The 16,900-nt window shown below is 45.8% G+C and overlaps 1 protein-coding gene across 2 annotated transcripts in view; it reads left to right on the forward strand.

Annotated features, from left to right (window-relative positions):
* Positions 1-16,900, forward strand: part of TOGARAM1 (TOG array regulator of axonemal microtubules 1) — a 29,006-nt gene that overhangs the window by 5,414 nt on the left and 6,692 nt on the right. For both annotated transcript variants that reach the window (XM_081195450.1, XM_081195451.1), the window contains exons 3-16: positions 4,066-4,200; positions 5,322-5,606; positions 6,222-6,484; positions 6,797-7,029; positions 7,707-7,807; positions 8,816-8,983; positions 9,492-9,590; positions 10,349-10,527; positions 12,129-12,285; positions 12,667-12,744; positions 12,955-13,108; positions 13,235-13,340; positions 15,000-15,235; positions 16,123-16,281. In XM_081195450.1, the coding sequence (XP_081051576.1) occupies positions 4,066-4,200; positions 5,322-5,606; positions 6,222-6,484; positions 6,797-7,029; positions 7,707-7,807; positions 8,816-8,983; positions 9,492-9,590; positions 10,349-10,527; positions 12,129-12,285; positions 12,667-12,744; positions 12,955-13,108; positions 13,235-13,340; positions 15,000-15,235; positions 16,123-16,281 (2,353 nt within the window). The remainder of the gene's footprint in view (positions 1-4,065; positions 4,201-5,321; positions 5,607-6,221; positions 6,485-6,796; positions 7,030-7,706; positions 7,808-8,815; positions 8,984-9,491; positions 9,591-10,348; positions 10,528-12,128; positions 12,286-12,666; positions 12,745-12,954; positions 13,109-13,234; positions 13,341-14,999; positions 15,236-16,122; positions 16,282-16,900) is intronic.

Below are 16,900 nucleotides of genomic sequence, written 5' to 3' on the forward strand. Positions count from 1 at the left end.
AGTAGATTTTAGCACAGTCCTGTTTTAGAACCCATTGATCCTGCCGCATACTGGATTGATTGGGCTAACATGTAAACTCTGGCCAGTAGACTTAACTGTGGTTTGTTTCAGCGATGTGTTGGCATTGCATCTGAACCCAACATCCTTGCTTGATCTCAGTTTGTTTGGCCGCTCCATACCAGAAGCCAGCCAAGCTACAAAGGCACATGACAAGAGCCTTTGCTGGTCTGTAAGGCAACCTTTGATTCGTTGAACAAACCATGGCTTCCTGTTACAAGTGAACACACCTGTTGTCAGTAGGGATTTCCGGGGGGGGGGGGAGGGGAGTGCTCACTCTGCAGAAATGAAAGCAGGGTGGATTTTTAAAATAAAATATGATTTGTTAAAAAATTAAAATTGATTTTTTTTAATTTAAATTGTATTTTTAAAATAAAATGCTTTTGGAGGAAAAATATTTCTAAAGAAAGTTTTCTATTTAAGTTACATTATAGTCCAAAGGCTATTCTTCAGGAAATAAGGATTTGTTTTAAGTTTTTCATGTGTGCTAAGGCTCAAAGTTTTTTTTTTTAAAAAGCAAACGTTTAACAACATCAGTTAACAAACATGGATACATATGCTATAATGTTACTGTTTTAGTTTAATAAGTTGTTTAAATTGTTATTAAGGAAATTATTATTTTTCTCCTTCCAATAAAGTACAGCAGAAAAGTTGTCCAAATATAAACAGTTAACTTATTGAACCTCACAATAATTTCATAACTATTGTTCTATGTATTTCTAATAGTATAACCAAATCAGTAATTTTTGATATAACTATAAAAACTACTCTGAAAATTTATTATTCAAAAAATGAAACCTTCATCTGGTTGTAAATAGTAAGATTAGTCTTTCTGTAAAAAAAAATAATGATTTAAATCAAGCCTTACTGACTATTGATTTAAATCGTGATTTAAATTTATTTGATTTAAATCAAATCTACCCTGAATGAAAGAGCAAGCAGAGCAATACTTTGGCTGCTTTAAGGAAATGACCCTGAGGAAGCTGCTTCTGTTGTCCTGGAAACCTTTCCAAGAATCTTGGTTCTTTGGGGAAAGCCCTAGACATTGAATGAAAAGCTCTATGGAAATAGCAGAATCCAGGACAAGCCCCTGAACTTCTTTTAGGAAAAGGTTGTTATAATTATTCCTCCATTGCACAGTTGAGTTCTTGCCTTTTTGAGTTTTTCTGTCCCATCAGAAAGGTACTGTCTTTATTGTCTTTTCTTTGCCTGTGAAAAACTTTTGTCTTCCAGCGAGCCTTTTAAGTGGTCTTTGCTGGCACAGAAGTTGCGTTTCTATATATATTTATTTATTGGTGGTAGTTTTTCTTATTAAATTTTTCTGGGCTGTTTCATGGGAAATGGCTATTAAATAATTTCCCCCTTTTTAACAACTGGGGGAAAGTTCAGAGTAACAAGTGGTGGTGATGTGAATGCCTGGGAGTTGAGTTGGAGCCAGCCCACATGTTATTTTCCTACCTATGGGTACATTCCTTCCTTCCTTTTAAATTGGCAGTCATTTATTTTTGAAATGAATGTGTGAGTAAAGCACTTTTATTATTTGGCGAGTCCCTCATCTTTAGGAGAGACTGAACTACTTCTAAATCTCTCCTCTTTGCAGAACTGCCAGCTATTTCCTATTCCTTTGCATTTGTGTAGAAAACGTGGTCTTGGCGGGGGGCAGCTCACTGAACCCCACTGTCTGTCTGGGTTAGGAGTGGGGAACCTCCAGTCCATGGGCTGAATTCTGTCTGGCACAGGTTCCGGTTTGGCCTGTGAGGCCGTTTTCCCCAGACCACGGCCACTTACCCAACATCATGCGCAATGCCAGGTGTGTGGCAGGTAGAGTCATGGGTTTGATTGGATGCACAACTCAGTTCCCCATAGCAAACTTGAGCATACCGCTTGAAGTCGCCACCCATCGGCTGGCAGTCTGTGACTTCAAGCCTACTAGGTCAGGTGCATGACTCAGTTCCCCGGTGAATAGAAATAATTCCCTAGTGTTCTTTAAGCTAGTGGATCTGAAAGCTGTAGCCAAACAGCAGGCTAGCCCTGGAAAAGTGCTAGATCTGCAGAGAGGCTTCCCAGTAGCTCAGCCAGGTGGATCTCTGGGGCAAATGTGGGGAGGGGAGATGCTGCAGCTGACTTCAGGTGTGTTTAACTGGTTCGTAGGAAGTTATTGCCAGGCCTGTGCCAGTCCTTGAGCAGGAGAAGTTAATGGAGTGAGTCTGGAATGGTTAGCATATTTGTAATAGTGACTCCTGAGAAAGTTTTTTGCGCTCTCGTAATAAGAAGGAGCCGAGCTTTGTCCCTTCCCACTTTAGTATTGAAAAGGCCATACTGGACAAGACCAGACTTGCTTTGCTCCCTTTTATTGGCAGTGCATTGGGCACCTGCCTCTGGGTGGACTGTGCCAGTTCATTTAGGATGAGCTCAATTAGAATGCAAGTGTGTGTGTTTGAGGGGGGAAGCAGGTGATGTGAAACTACTGGATTACCGTAATTTTCGCTCCATAACACACAGTTTTTTGCTCCTAGAAAGTAAGGGAAAATGCCTGTGCGTGTTATGGAGCGAATGCACTCGACCGGAGCCATGGCTGCCGTCAGTCAAGCAAAGCGGAGCCGCTTGCAGGGCTTTGAACGGCTCTAGCTTTGCTTGCTTTACAGCCAGGAGGAGGGGGAGGAGCTGAGGAGGAGGGAGGGAAGGAGAGCCATGGCAGCAAAGCGGGCAGCAGCCGCTTACACGCGAGGAGGGACAGACGGGAGCCATAGCAAGCCGGGAGAAGGCAGGCAGTTCAAAGCCAGCAGGCGCTTTTAAAGTAGCCGGTAACAGCTGCTGCAGCCTCAGCTAGCAAAGGTCCCAGCGCTCTCTAAATGGAGCAATGAGGCTGCAGAGGGACAGGAGGGCTTGGATCAGGAAGGATAAAGTTTAAGCAACCAGCAGCAAAAAAAACCCAAAACCAACCTGGAGCTCTGAGCCACGAGCGCAGTGAAAACCAGGAAGTAAAAGAAAAGGCTATCCCCCCCCCCCCCCCCCCGCTTCTCAGCTGTTTTCAGGCAGGATAGATTTGAGCATTGTCTGGGTCCTAGTGCCCCTACTGCTTTTTGTGCTCCATTGTATTGCTGCTGGTGGCTGCTTATCACTCAAACTGAACCTGATACCAGTAGCCACCTGTACAAACAAAGTAGAAGGCTGCAAGGAGGAGAGCTTTTACACAGCTAATAGCAAATCCCCTGCAATCCAAGTCCTCCTCACTTGCTCAAATCTATTCTGCCTCAAAACAAGGAGCGAAGAAAAAGGCTGCAAACTGTTAAATGGAAAAAACCCCAGGAACAGTGCTCTTTCCCTCCCTGCTCAGCTCGCAGAAAAGCTGCTTCTCCACCCACCCCACGCGTGCTCCTTATCCCTTGAGTGCTTTTCCTTCCCTCCCCACTTAAAACGTGGTTACAAAGCACGGATCCACATGGATCCTCAGGATTTTTGCACTGGGTCACCCCAAACTCACCATCAGATCACATGTCTGTGGCCACAGCATGAACCACAAAAATCATACATCTACTGTTTCATTTAGAATATTTTTTTCTTGTTTTCCTCCTTTAAAAACTACGTGCGTGTTATGGTCAGGTGCGTGTTATAGAGCGAAAAATACGGTACTTTCAGTTGTATATGTTTTGTTTCTTTTTAAGGGCTGCTTTTGATTTTTATCTTTCCCTGTCCTGGATCGATTAGGAGAAACTGCTGTGCCCCAAGGAAAAGGAACTCTTGTCTTTTCCGCATCTTGCCAGTTAAATTATTCTGCCTTGTGCACATGAAGAAAGCTTGTTGTAAGGTTGCCTTGGGAGCTTCTTCACACTTGGTGCTGGGAACTCTCAAGGGACATTCCAGAGTCCCCAAAGGTGTGTGTGAAATCCCAGAAGAGGGGCTGTGTGCTTGCGTGCCTGTGTGTGGTCTCTTTGCTTGCTAAAGTTGCTTTTGAAGTGTCACTGCTTATAGAAGCATACTTGACTGCCCTTTCTTTTTTCTTGAAAGGTGTGATGGCCTCTCATCAGCCTCATATTCCAGGAAAATGCGGGCTGCTTGGTTTCTCTCACACTCGCGGGAAGAGCGGCAGTGTGGATTCTGATCTGCAGTTTCTAGGACTGAGCAATCCCTGGCAAGATAAAGGTATTTGTAGAATGACCCATCTTTTAAGCATTTGTGCATGCCAGACCCATTCCAGCGTGCTCTGTCGCACTCTGTTGGGCAGGTCAGATCTGCATTGCAAAGCATATAAGGGGGTGGCTTGCGTTGATCCAGATTATTGGTTCAGCCAAGAGCCAATGTGGTGTAGTGGTTAAGAGCGATAGACTCGTATTCTAGGGAACCGGGTTCACATCTCTACTCCTGCAGCTGCTGGGTGACCTTGGGCCAGTCACACTTCTCTGAAGTCTCACAGCCCCACTCACCTCACAGAGTGTTTGTTGTGGGGGAGGAAGGGAAAGGAGAATGTTAGCCGCTTTGAGACTCCTTCGGGTAGTGATAAAGAGGGATATCAAATCCAAGCTCCTCCTCTTCTTTTTCAAACTGGCGAAGCACTTGCAGTGGTTTTCCGGGCCATGAGCAGAAGTCTTTACTGGCTTTCTGCTGTCTGACATCTTTAACCTGAGGTGCACAGAGCATGTGGATGATGGCAGAAGTGTAGCAAGAATAATAGGACTCATTATGTTCTGAAGCCCTTCAAGGTCAAAGCTCTGTGCTATATATTCCTTCCTCATGCAGTGCATGCATGAATGGGTCAGTTTCCTCCTCTGAAATGAATGGTGAGCCCTTGCAAGCAGTGAGTACCCAGTGATGCAGCTGCTGCGCCTTTTCTTCTTCTTTTGCTTGTTAGGAAGCAGGAACACTGGCACAGAGCATGAGGAAAGTATGGAGCCCAGCTCATTCAGCCAGCTTTGGGCACAGGGCCCTTGGTTCTTGGTTCTTGCTCCAGCCCACCTGCTTATTCTCCAAACCCATAGGGCAGAATTACATCTGCAGTAGGGAGCAAAGAAGGAATAAATTATGGAGAATAATTTATGCCAGTGAAGCCAAAGTGGCAGGACCCGTTTGTATGTCACAGACCATCAGTTAAGCAAAGTAACGTGTCCTTTTTGATATGCTTATGACTTCAAGGAAACTCTCTCGGTGTGACTTGTGCTTGAGGATTGGTTATCAGACAGGTTAGACAAGAAATAGTTTTTAAATGGTTGTGTTTCCTTTCATGCTTCTTTAACTGGATCGTTCATTTCTTTTCCCCTCCCAACCAGTGTGTGCCAGCCTCAGTTTCACCAGCAAGCCTCAGCGGACCTTCTGCAGCCCACCTGAGCATGCACCGCCTCTCCTGGGCTCCCACCCCAGCCAAGGAGCTTTCATCCTTCCGTCCTACCCATTCTCATCGCCCAGGCACAGTCCAAAGCACACTTCCCCTCCTGCGGACTCGCTCAAGAAGTCGCAAGACTTCTCTAATTCCTGGCCTCTGAAGAGTTTCGAAGGGCTTCCAAAACCTAGTCATCAGAAGAAGTTTTCCAGCCCGATGGCAGGAGAGGACGCAGGTACGAGCCCTGGTGGAAATAGCTTGATGCCGTCTCCAGTAACGCGTGCTGAGCCTGATAAGGAAGGGTTGCCAAAGCCGAAAAGAGAAGGAAAAGGAAGGTGCCACCTCACCCTGCTGCAACCCAGTCTCCAGCAAAGGGGGGGGGGGTCTTCCCGGGCCCCAGGAGGGAGGCTGAGGTCAGCACTGGCAAGAAGCAGACAACCATGGAAATCTCTGCATTTCGCCTTTGCACACTGCTTCCCACACACACTTCCTTTACATGTTACTGATCAGTCACTAAGCATCTGTCCAAATAGGGGGGATCTTTCTTTGCCTCTAGAAAGGGGCTGTAGCTTCAGGAGTTGGCAAATTCCAGAGAAAGGGAGTTTCACAGTCGGCAAGTAATTGGCATTGTGACAAGCGGGGGAAGAAGCCATCTCGGGGTCCTCGGGGCTCAAGTCGTTGAGGGATTTATAGGTCAAAACCAGCATCTTGAATCATATCTAGGAAACAATATTAAAAGCCAATGTGGACTGGGCATCAGTAGTGCAGAATGTCGTTCCCTTCTGTATATGAAAAAACTCCACTTTAAAAATGTTCTGAACATGTGTTCTCTCTGTGTTTTCTGATGCAGAGGCAAAGCCACAGGATACGCCTCCCATTCAGCTGAAACCTGCCTTTGTGAGATCGCCGGCTTCACGGAGAGGCCTGAGTGGAACAAAACCAGTGCCTCCCATCCCCAGGGGCCTTAGTCCCTTACCTGACAGAGTGGAAATCAACGTAGTGGGACACAAGAACGGGGAACCAGAAGACATCTGGCTGAATGAGAGGGACCGGAAGCTGGCCATCGATCTTTCAGAGTTGAATGTCAATGAAAAGGATCTGGATGAGGAAGAGGTGGGGGCTCAGTGTGCTCTTTTTACTGTTAAGAAAGGGTGAATAGCAAAATTATTTTCCTGGGCTTCCCATAGGATGTATACACGTGGCCAACACAGGTTTGCTTGTAGTTTCTGTATTCCATGTTGCTTTCTTATCGTAGGCACTGCTGATGGCAGGGGGGGGGGGGATGAGATGATGCGTCTTTTAAGCAAAATTCCCACTCCTCGCTCCAGCATCCATTCATAGGCAGGCATCATATAATTCTGCAACCTCACACTTGCGCTTCCTCACAGCGTCCAGCTGGGATCACGTCTCTTCCCTCCTTTTCAGATGCAAAGTTCTCTCCGCTCCTTACGCAACAGCGCCGCCAAAAAGAGAGCAAAGCTAAACGGCAGCACTTCCGACCTGGAGAGCCCAGACTCTGTCCTGAAACTCGACCTGACCTCAGAGTCTCCTTCTTGCTTGTCGTCCCCAAGCACCAGCTCCTACAGCGAAAGTGGGGTGTATAGCCAGGAGTCCGTGACATCCCCGCTTTCGACAGCCCCTCAGGGAATGAGAACAATGTGAGTGTCATTCATAGCGCGAGGGGGGAATCCACAGGCTGGGGGGGGGTTCCTTATCCTATGTGGGCCTTTTCCTGGAGGTGGTGATGCCAGGGACTGAACCATCTGGGACCTCCTGCCTTCAAAGCAAGTGTTCATTCACTGAGCTGTAGAGGAGCAGTCCTTGCTTTCTTTTGGAGACTTCAAGGGTTGCTGAGCACTGATGGGGGTGGCTGGGGACATGTTATGCCAGTGCTCCAGAATATGTGCTTGCTGAAGCCTCCTGGTTGCCATTCTCCGGGCAAGGCTCGGTGGTTTGTCTCCTTGTCCCTCATTTGAACTCCTATAAACAACAGCTAAAACAACAGCACGTGCATAGAAGCAGTTCATATCCAAGGCAGACGCCAACTGGGAAAAAGGCTTTAGAAGGCATGTTGAAAGAGAACCTTGAACTTGCCATCCTTCTTCTGGGTGCTGGGAGCTGCTCTTAGAGGCTTTTCTGTTCGCAGTGAAACACCCACTTGGAGGGATGGTTTTCTCTGGGCCATGTGAAGAAGTTGCTCCATTTCCCGTATATTCTCGGTCCTCGGAGAGCTGGTTCCTTCCTGCAAATTCTCTCGGATGAGTAATAGTGAAAGCTGGAGCACTTTGTGCAGGGTAGGAACAAGTTAACAAAAGTGCCTTCCTTTCTGCCACAGGTCGGACATATTCCCTCTCCTTGGAGGTAACTCCCAGCCAATGAAGCTCTCGCCAACACGGAATCGAGGTCCTATAACTGTGGAGCAGAGTCCCACCACAGGTAGTCTGTAGGGCACATAAGGACAGCATGGATTTAATGGAGTTGTTCTTTTTGCAGTGTCTCTAGATGCTCCAGTGGGTCTCCCTTTGTTGACCTTCCAGGTCATCGAGAGAGGGTGGGCAGGCAGCAGCCATAGACCCAGCTAGCTTTTTAATGTGGATTTGCAATCAGGTCGCATCATATCTGGGGGCTGGGCTCTAAAGCTTGGACGTAATAATGTGAAAATGCATATAGCAAAAATTACCTTTTCATCGGCCGGAAAAGAAAGGGAAGCCTCTTCCATGTCTCTGCTGGCTCCCCTCCTCCCCAGAAAGGATGGAGGCAGGCAGGCAGAGATGGGAGGAGGAAGGCGGGCAGAGAGTGATGCAGGCAGAAGAAAAAGGCTGGAATGGAGCTGCAGCTGGGCGTGTAAAGTTGAATTTGCGTAAATACAATGCACATATGATGTGACTCAACTGTATTGCTGGGAGGGGTCGATACAATCTTATAAATATTTGAAGACTCTACACATTAAGAAAATAAAGGTACTGCAAACTGTCAGCATATTAATTTTGATGTCCTAGAATGACTGTACATAAATATACATGCTTTTTATGAGACTTGCTTTAAAGAAGTTAATAAAAACTTCGACTTGGCGTTTGGCTGGTATTGGATCAATTTAATGAAGCAATGTTTCTAGAACCAGAAACTTTTCTTTCAGAAAAACATAGCAGTGGAAGGTTTTCTACCCCAGCTGCATTACATACTGGATGTCCTGCTACTTCCCCAAACATGTACTGAGACCTAAATTCTAGTTTTCCTTGAACTGTCTCCCAAAGTCCACATCATACATGTGTTAACTCTTTTCACCGGGTGGTGGCAAAAATTCGCCAGGCAGGCATACCTCCTGCAAGCAGTTTGTAAACGCAGAATTCACACTCTGCCCAGCTTGGGACTGTGGCATTTGCACAATTAGGCATCTTCCTGTGTTGCTCTTGGGAACAATTTGCTGTGGATTCTGCCTTCCAGGGATCATGTTTCATGAAAAAGCGGCTTCCAGCGTGAGCATCAGCGGCCAGCGCCTGAGCTACGGGAACGGATCAGGAGACTATGAAGAGGACAGACAGAAAGTGGCATCGCCCGCCATCCTTAAAGGGCAGAGTAAAGAGCACCAAAGGCACTGTAAATCCACCAAAGGTGAGCCGGTAGAGGGTGCCGGAAAGGAGGGGCTTCTACTCTATTCCTCTAAATTTGGGCCTGAATCCTCTCTTAGTCTTCCTTCCTGATGCTCTGTGTGTGTGTGTGTGTGTGTGTGTGTGTGAGAGAGAGAGAGAGAGAGAGAGAGAGAGAGAGAAGTGTTACCTTCAGATGTGTTAGAATCTAGCTTTTCGTTTTAAAGTTAAACTGGAGGAATGTTTCTGGGCGGAATGGGAGTGACGGTACACGCTTTGGACCTGATCCAGAGCTGTGCGGTGCTGCAGTAGGCATCCAGGTCTTCCGTGAGAGCATTTGCTTCTCTGTCTTTGGATAAGGCTCCAGAGGGTAAGTGGAGGCCCACCTTGTGTACTGGATCCACTGGTTTCGGCTGTTGGTATCAAATGCAAAACCAGAAGGGAACTTTCTCAATGTCATGGATGCAAAGCACAAATAACTTAATGAGGAATTATAGGTAGTCTTAACGCCCGGTTTTTGTTTGTTTTTCTAGGGTTTACAGGGCCCACTTCGAGTTTACAGCAGCTAACTAGCTTAGATTTCATTTCACCGAGTGCCTTGTCAGAAGACTCTGTAGTCATTGTTGGAAAAGGTATTTCGAACAAGCACTTCTTGATTACAATTCTTCTTAAGCTGGCCTGAAAGATTGTCTCACACAGCCAGTCAGTCACTGGGCTCTGCAGGGCCTCCTTCAGAAACCATCCTATCAGGAGGTCCACTCTACCTGATGGAGGAATTGGGCCTTTAGTGTTGTCTCTCCCCTTGAATATTGGTCAGCCGCCGTCCCTGTTGCCTTTTCAGCACCAACCGAAGTTCTTCCTTTTTCAATAGCCCTTTTAAATTCCCAGTCTGCATCTGGGATGAAATTGTTCTTAAGATGTTTAATCGCTTTTGCCAGCCTGGACTCGTTTGTGGGGAAAAGAGTGGGGTATAAATTTCATTAATAAATAAATAATAAATAAAATGATCAGGAAGGCTTAAAATATATTTTGCTTTATCATCCTTCTCCCCCACCCAACTCTCTTGTATGTGTTTTTGTTGGAGTGGGAGGTCACATGGTCCTGTGCAAACATTTCTTGCTGAGCAAATAATATACTCGGTGTGTGCAAAAAATTGCACATTGGTAGCTGTGCTTGCCTTTTCCAGCTTGCAATAAAAGAGGCAAAGAAAGGTAGAAAAGAAAACAGTTCCTGTGCACATTGAATGACCTTGGTGCTGTCGTCGCCTTGTTTAAACCTGTGCATAAAATGGTTGTGTGTAAAGAAATAATGTATACCGGGGGGGGGGGGGGAGTCATCATGAGTGTTGGATCTTTCATGATAACCCAATGAGCCATATATGTCTTTTTAGGAGTGTTTGGAAGCCCGCCTTCAGCTCCACTAAGTTACGGCCAGTCCCTGATATTCTCCATGGAGAATGGAGATGCACCTTCGTTCAAGCAAAGCATGGAGCCGCTTTCCGGGATCTACGGGAGAGCCGTCCAACAGCAGAACCCTGCACTTTATTTTGATGTGGAAAACGAAAGAGATGTAAGAATGGAAAATACGTTGCAGAAGGGGGACTGTCACAAAGACAAGCTTTCTGAAAATGCATAATGCACCTGTGTGCCACGGTTGCTACGATCGCATTTTGTTTAATGTGTTAAGATGTTGCATGTTGCCAAATAATATGCCTACAGATAATGGGCTCACGGAATAATTGCAAATAGTTCCTGATGCATACTGCGGCACAGTGACAAATGCCAGTATGATCCCATTCTGTTATCCTAAAGGTTCCAGCAAGTTTAAACAATAAAGAGAGAGAGCCAGTGCGGTGTAGTGGTTAAGAGCGGTAGTCTTGTAATCTGGGGAACCAGGTTCGCGTCTCTGCTCCTCCACATGCAGCTGCTGGGTGACCTTGGGCCAGTCACACTTCTCTGACATCTCTCAGCCCCACTCACCTCACAGAGTGTTTGTTGTGGGGGAGGAAGGGAAAGGAGATTGTGAGCCGCTTTGAGACTCCTTAAAGGGAGTGAAAGGCGGGATATCAAATCCAAACTCCTCCTCCTCTTCTTTTTCTTCTTATTATAAAGCACAACCTTTTTTTCACTAGGCTAGATAATGCTGAGCGCGGCCCTATTTTATTCTTCACTCTGGTTAGCAGAATAAAGAGAGACTTACTTTCCACCTTTGTTCATTTCTCCTTTGCACTAAAGTGTGTGCTACAGCCATCTGCAGTTTCGTAGCAATTGTCGACCTCTCAATAGCTGATCACTCAGATGCACCTGCAGCGTCTTGCAAAGTGCATCAGAGTTAACATTGCAGCCATGGTGTTATTTACATGACTGTTTCTTGAATCGTCTTGTTTTTCTGCTGTGGAAAAGTTATTTGAGTGCGACACGATACAATATCTTTATTGTCATTGTCCCATATAGAACAATGAAATTGAAAAATCTACATAAGACATTCAAAACCCCCTAAAAACTCTGAAACCCCATTTTAAAATACAATATACTATAGAGACTCCTTATACTGCATTTAAAACCAGAATTGCATTTGGGTAGAAACTGTTTCTCAGGCGGCTAGTCCTGGTCTTTTCTTCCAGAAGGCAGAAGTTGAAAGAGATCATTTCCGGGGTGCGCACTATCCTGCACTATCTCTGCAGCTTTCTTACGGCACCTGGAAGCGTAGATTTGATCCAAGGTGGGAAGAGTGCACCCAGTTATTCTCTCCGCAGTCTTTACAACTCTGGACAGCATTGTTTTTTCCTTAGTCGTGCAGCTCCCAAACCACACACACAGACCAAAATGTGTGTGTGTGTGTGTGTGTTTGAAAAGGTGAGGAAATTATTGTGAGAGAAAGGGGACGTGTTCTGTTTCTCACTGAAGTGCTATTTCACTTCATCCATTAAGATCTTGTTGGCCTCCAGGAATGAAGTCAGACTGCTGGAGACTCCACCAATAATATTCAGAAATTTTGACTTTTTATGCCAACGGTCCTTCGTAGCTATTTTATTTTTGATGAGCCTGGCACATGCATCTGCATCTTTTAACATTTTTTTGTTTTAACATTGTATGCCACCGTGATATTTTTTGATACGGTGGGTATAAAAATACTTACTATAAAAAAGTACGCTTTCCTGTTCTATGCAGATGAAAGTTGCCTTATCCAAATCTGCCCGGGAGAAGATGAGACAGAAGAAAAGAGAAGAAAAAGAATATCAGGAAGTTAGAGATCTTGAAAGAAAGGAATCGCACACTTGGGAACTGCTTAAGCACAATGAATCGGAGAAGAAGACAACCGAAACCAGTAAGCCAAGTTGTTGTTTTTAACTGCTCTTGCAATGCCACCTTGTAAATACGCCTGTGAAAGTCACTGACCTGCCAGACCAGCTCCATCGCTTATTTCTGTGCTGTGCATGGAGGGAGAGGCCTTTCTTCCTCTGGCAGGCTGCTTGGTCTCTGTGTGCAGATCGCAAAGGAAGGATGAAACACTGAAAGCAACAGCGCTTTAAGATCCATTGAGCTCTGTTTCTTACTCCAAATGCAATTTCTTTCTAGTGTGGTTTGGGGTGTGCATATCACTTGTTTCTCTAAATCGTCTGGGGGCTGTACAAAGACTAAAAGAGGCTTGTGATTTAAGTAACTTATGGAGATATGCTGTTAATGAAATCTGGTTCTTTGCCCTCAGGAAATGCTGCTTTCAGTCCTCTCTTGAAGAGAATGTCAAGTGTAAAAAGGGCACAGCCTTCGGTCTTGCTGGAATCAGGTGAGACTTCACAGCTCAGATATAAAAAAGAGATTGTTGCCGTGTCGCGTATTGTGGGGCATCTCAGATAGGTTGCTTCTACCGTTGGGAACATCTGGCCATCCCTGGGGTTGGGGCTGCCTCTGGTTGTTCTGCCTATGCAGCCACATGCTCATCATGTGCTACTAGTCCCATTGCACTTTTGAATCACCAACTGGGCAATGCTTGCAGGTGAAGTCTCTCCAGGTGCGCGAATGCAGTTGAGAGACCGGGTGCTGTCTGTCACGCACAGTCCAGAGATAATGGAACCATCCGAACTGAGACCCTTCCCTAAACCTGAACTTGCTCTTTCGGAAGCCCTGCATTATCTTACGGAAGACGACTGGTATGTGTCCAACGTTATCTTTCTCTTCTTTATTTTTATTGACTTTGTCATGCAATCAGCAATTAGAATTGAAGTCTGCCCTGTGCTGCTTGCATAGCTTTGTGTTGTTTCCGTTTTCAAACACAGGGAGAAGAAGATTGAAGGCCTGAACTGGATTAGGTGCCTCTCTGCCTACCACCCTGATGTGTTGACGGCAAAGCTGCACGAAACCAGCCTGTCTGTTGTTCAGGAGGTTAACCTCACCTCTCCTTTCTAGATATTTTCCTGCAATTTCTTGGTGGATGGTTTTGAGGGGATAATAATAATTTTTTATTTATTCCCTGCCCTCCCCAGCCAGAGCCAGGCTCAGGGCGGCTAACACCAGTAAAATTACAATAAAAACATAATAGGGGGGAAAATAAAATAAAATAAAATAAAATAAAATACTGGTTAAAATACAATTTAAAATGCAGCCTCATTTTAATAGTAGCCCATACATCAAAACCATAAGGGGAGGGAAACATAAGGGTGAGACTGAGTCCAAACCAAAGGCCAGGCAGAACAGCTCTGTCTTGCAGGCCCTGCGGAAAGTTGTCAAGTCCCTAGTCTCTTGTGACAGAGCTTTCCACCAAGTCGGGGCCAGTGCTGAAAAGGCCCTGGCCCTAGTTGAGACCAATCTAACCACCTTGCGACCTGGGACCTCCAAAGTGTTGTCATTTGTAGACCTTAAGGTCCTCCGCGGGGCATACCAGGAGAGGCGGTCCCGTAGGTACATGGCAAAATCCTAACCGCGATGCAGTCCCAGCTAGGAGGGCTTAGGGTCACAGCCTAAATTTGCCAGCGCATTGGGCAGCCGATAATTTTATGTACCACGCTAGATACTGAAGTTGGGATTTTGCTTGGCTTCTTTTTTTATGCCTGTCAGTGGGATGCGGGTAAAATACTATTTTTTGTTCCTGTTCTGGCCTACCAAGCCTAAGCAAAGGTGGTCCTTGAATTCGGTCCCTCTAATTCCATTGGCCTTTTCTAATGGACTGAGTTGGGACTGCAGGTGCTTCTGAATTCCAGGATGACAGCCATGTTACTTTGTAGTAGCAAACAAAACCTTTGAGCAGTTTGCAAGAAATTAAAATTATCAGTAACAATAAGTGGTTAAAACATTTGAAAGAAAATTAAAATCAGCAGTAAACTAAAAGGAGATTGAAACACATCAGCTTTTACATGTCTATGTTGGCTTGTCTCAACAAAAATGTTTTATGCAGGTGCTGAAAAGACTATAGACAGTACACCTGCCTAGTGTTCATAGGCAAGGAGTTTTAAAGTGTGGGTGCTGCCACACTGAAATATTTTTCTTTAAAAAAAATCGGACCTGCTATGTGACACTTGTAACTAGTGCCAGTTCTGCAGACTGAAGTGGTGGGCCCTTTGGGATAAGCCAACCCTGCAAGTAAAGTGTTCCAAAGCTGTTAAGGGTTTTATATACCAGTATACACCTTGAGCCTCACCCAATAGCAGATCTCTGAGCACACATGTTATGTGCTGACAATGACTCCAGTCGGCAGTTATGCTGCAGCGTTCTGCACTAACTGTAGCTACCAGGTCAAGTACAAGGAAAGCCCCACATAGAGTGCATTGCAGTTTTCCAGTCCTAGAAGTCCCTGTTGCCTGAACTACTGTGGTCAAGCTCTCCCACTCAAGGATCAGTTGTAGCTGCCATGCCAGACACTGGGCCTCCAGTGGCAAAGCTGGACCCAGGAGCGTCCTCTGACTGCAATCCTGTCCAGCGCAGGCAATTTACTATTTTTTCAATACTAGGGAAACATTCTCAGTGCCTCTGCTGTCTCGTCTGGATTTAAGGCAACCGTTGCATTTTGCCACCATCATCTGACTCAAGGTCTTTTCTTTCGCACAGGTGAAGAATTTGCGTTCCGTTGTTTCCCGAGCTGCCGTGGTTTGCTTAGGGGACTTGTTCAACTACCTGAAAAAGAGCATGGATCAAGAACTGGATAACACGGTGAAAGTCCTTTTGCACAAGGCTGGGGAATTGAACACCTTCATTAGAGAGGATGTTGACAAAGCCTTGAAGGCCATGGTGAACAACGTGACACCAGCACGGGCGCTCTCGTCTCTGATCAACGGAGGCCAAAGGTGAGCCTCTGGGACTCTTCAGAGCTTTCTCCTGCTTCTTATTGCTCCTTTGTAGGCCTCTTCATTGTCAAACAAATGTAGATCATAATAAGAGCCAGTGTGGTATAGTGGCCAGAATGTTGGAGTAGGACCTGGGAGATTGGGGTTCAAATCTGCACTTGACCATGGAACTCACTGGATACGACCTTCGGTCAGCTGCTGCCTCTCAGCCTAACCTTCCTCAATGGGGAGGTGGAGGAGGACTAAGTGTGTCACCTTGAGGCCTTGGAGGAAAGGTAGGGTATAAATGAAATAAAATAAATAGCAGTAGTTAAGCCTTGCTGTGTGAGCTCCACTGGAAGAAATGGAACTCACACGGGAGCACTATTGAGATGAAGTCCGGTTAGAAATGTGTGCAAGCTGTTTTGAAAGGTGTGCTTGGTAGAGAGTTAGGACAGGCAAATTCTATGTGAGTGCAGAAGCCCCGTCACACAAACCATTCGCTCATCACACTTCAGAAAAGTATTTTTTTCCTGCAGCAGAACTTTGAGAGAGCTGCTTTAATGCTTCCCCTCATGAGCAACAGTGATTCATTGGAGTTCTTCCTTGGTTGCTGCTGCTTCTGCATGAAACAAAACGGTTGGTTGGTGAAAGGTTTCATGTCAGCGCATTCCTACAAGGCACCTGCTCTTTGGTCCAGATTACGTTGGGAGAATGGAGTGGGGCTGATGATTGGTCAGCCAGCCAGATCCACTGCTTTTACTCCAGATGTGATCAGCTTAAAGGAAGGGTTCTGGTGTGCAGCTGTGGAAGTTTTTAGGGACTGCTTTCAAAATCATTGTTTTCAAGGCCAGATAACCACACACTTCTCTCTTGCGGATGTTTTCCTTTCTTCTCGTTCCCATTAGCCACTTGAACACAGCAGTGAGAAGATGTGCAGCCCAGCACTTGTCAGATGTGGTGGAGCACATGGGGCCGGGCCGAGCGTTGTCAGGCATTAAGGATGTGACCGACAAGCTTCTGTCCGCAGTAGCCAAATTTGTCCAAGACGGATCACAAGAAACAAGGTGAGTGAGCAGATGCAAAGCGAAAAGGAATATGGGATGCTGTGACCTCCCAACTTGTCTGGAAACCTAGATTCACACATGAAGAAATGTGAATATGTAATGGCAGAAATAGCTGACGGATCAGAGACCCGGAAGGAAATGAAAGAAGCTCAGGTCACATTTTTTCAGCTGATTTTTCAAGCTTGAAAAATCTCAGTATAAGCTTTAGAAAACACCATTTGAAAGTTTTCTACATTTCTAAACTGGTTCAGAATGAGAGCATTGAATAAAAGTGCAGTTTGTCTTCCAGCTGCTGCAGTTTTATGCATGTTAAGTTCATGCAAATTGGTTCATCACTAGAGGCTCCATATGCAAATTACTGATTGACATCTGGCTCCAAATACAGTGGTGCCCCGCAAGACGAATGCCTCGCAAGACGGAAAACTCGCTAGACGAAAGAGTTTTCTGTTTTGGAGGTGCTTCGCAAAACAAATTTCCTATGGGCTTGCTTCGCAAGGCGACAATGTATTGCGAGTCGAGTTCCTGCTGGTTTTTTCCCCTCCCCCCCTTTTCTAAGCCGCTAAGCCGCTTATCAGCTGATCCGATCAGCAGATAAGCCGCTAAAAGCCGCTAATAATAG

The sequence above is a fragment of the Podarcis bocagei genome (genome assembly GCF_964188305.1).
Source record: "Podarcis bocagei genome assembly, chromosome: 1".
Taxonomy (NCBI): domain Eukaryota; kingdom Metazoa; phylum Chordata; class Lepidosauria; order Squamata; family Lacertidae; genus Podarcis; species Podarcis bocagei.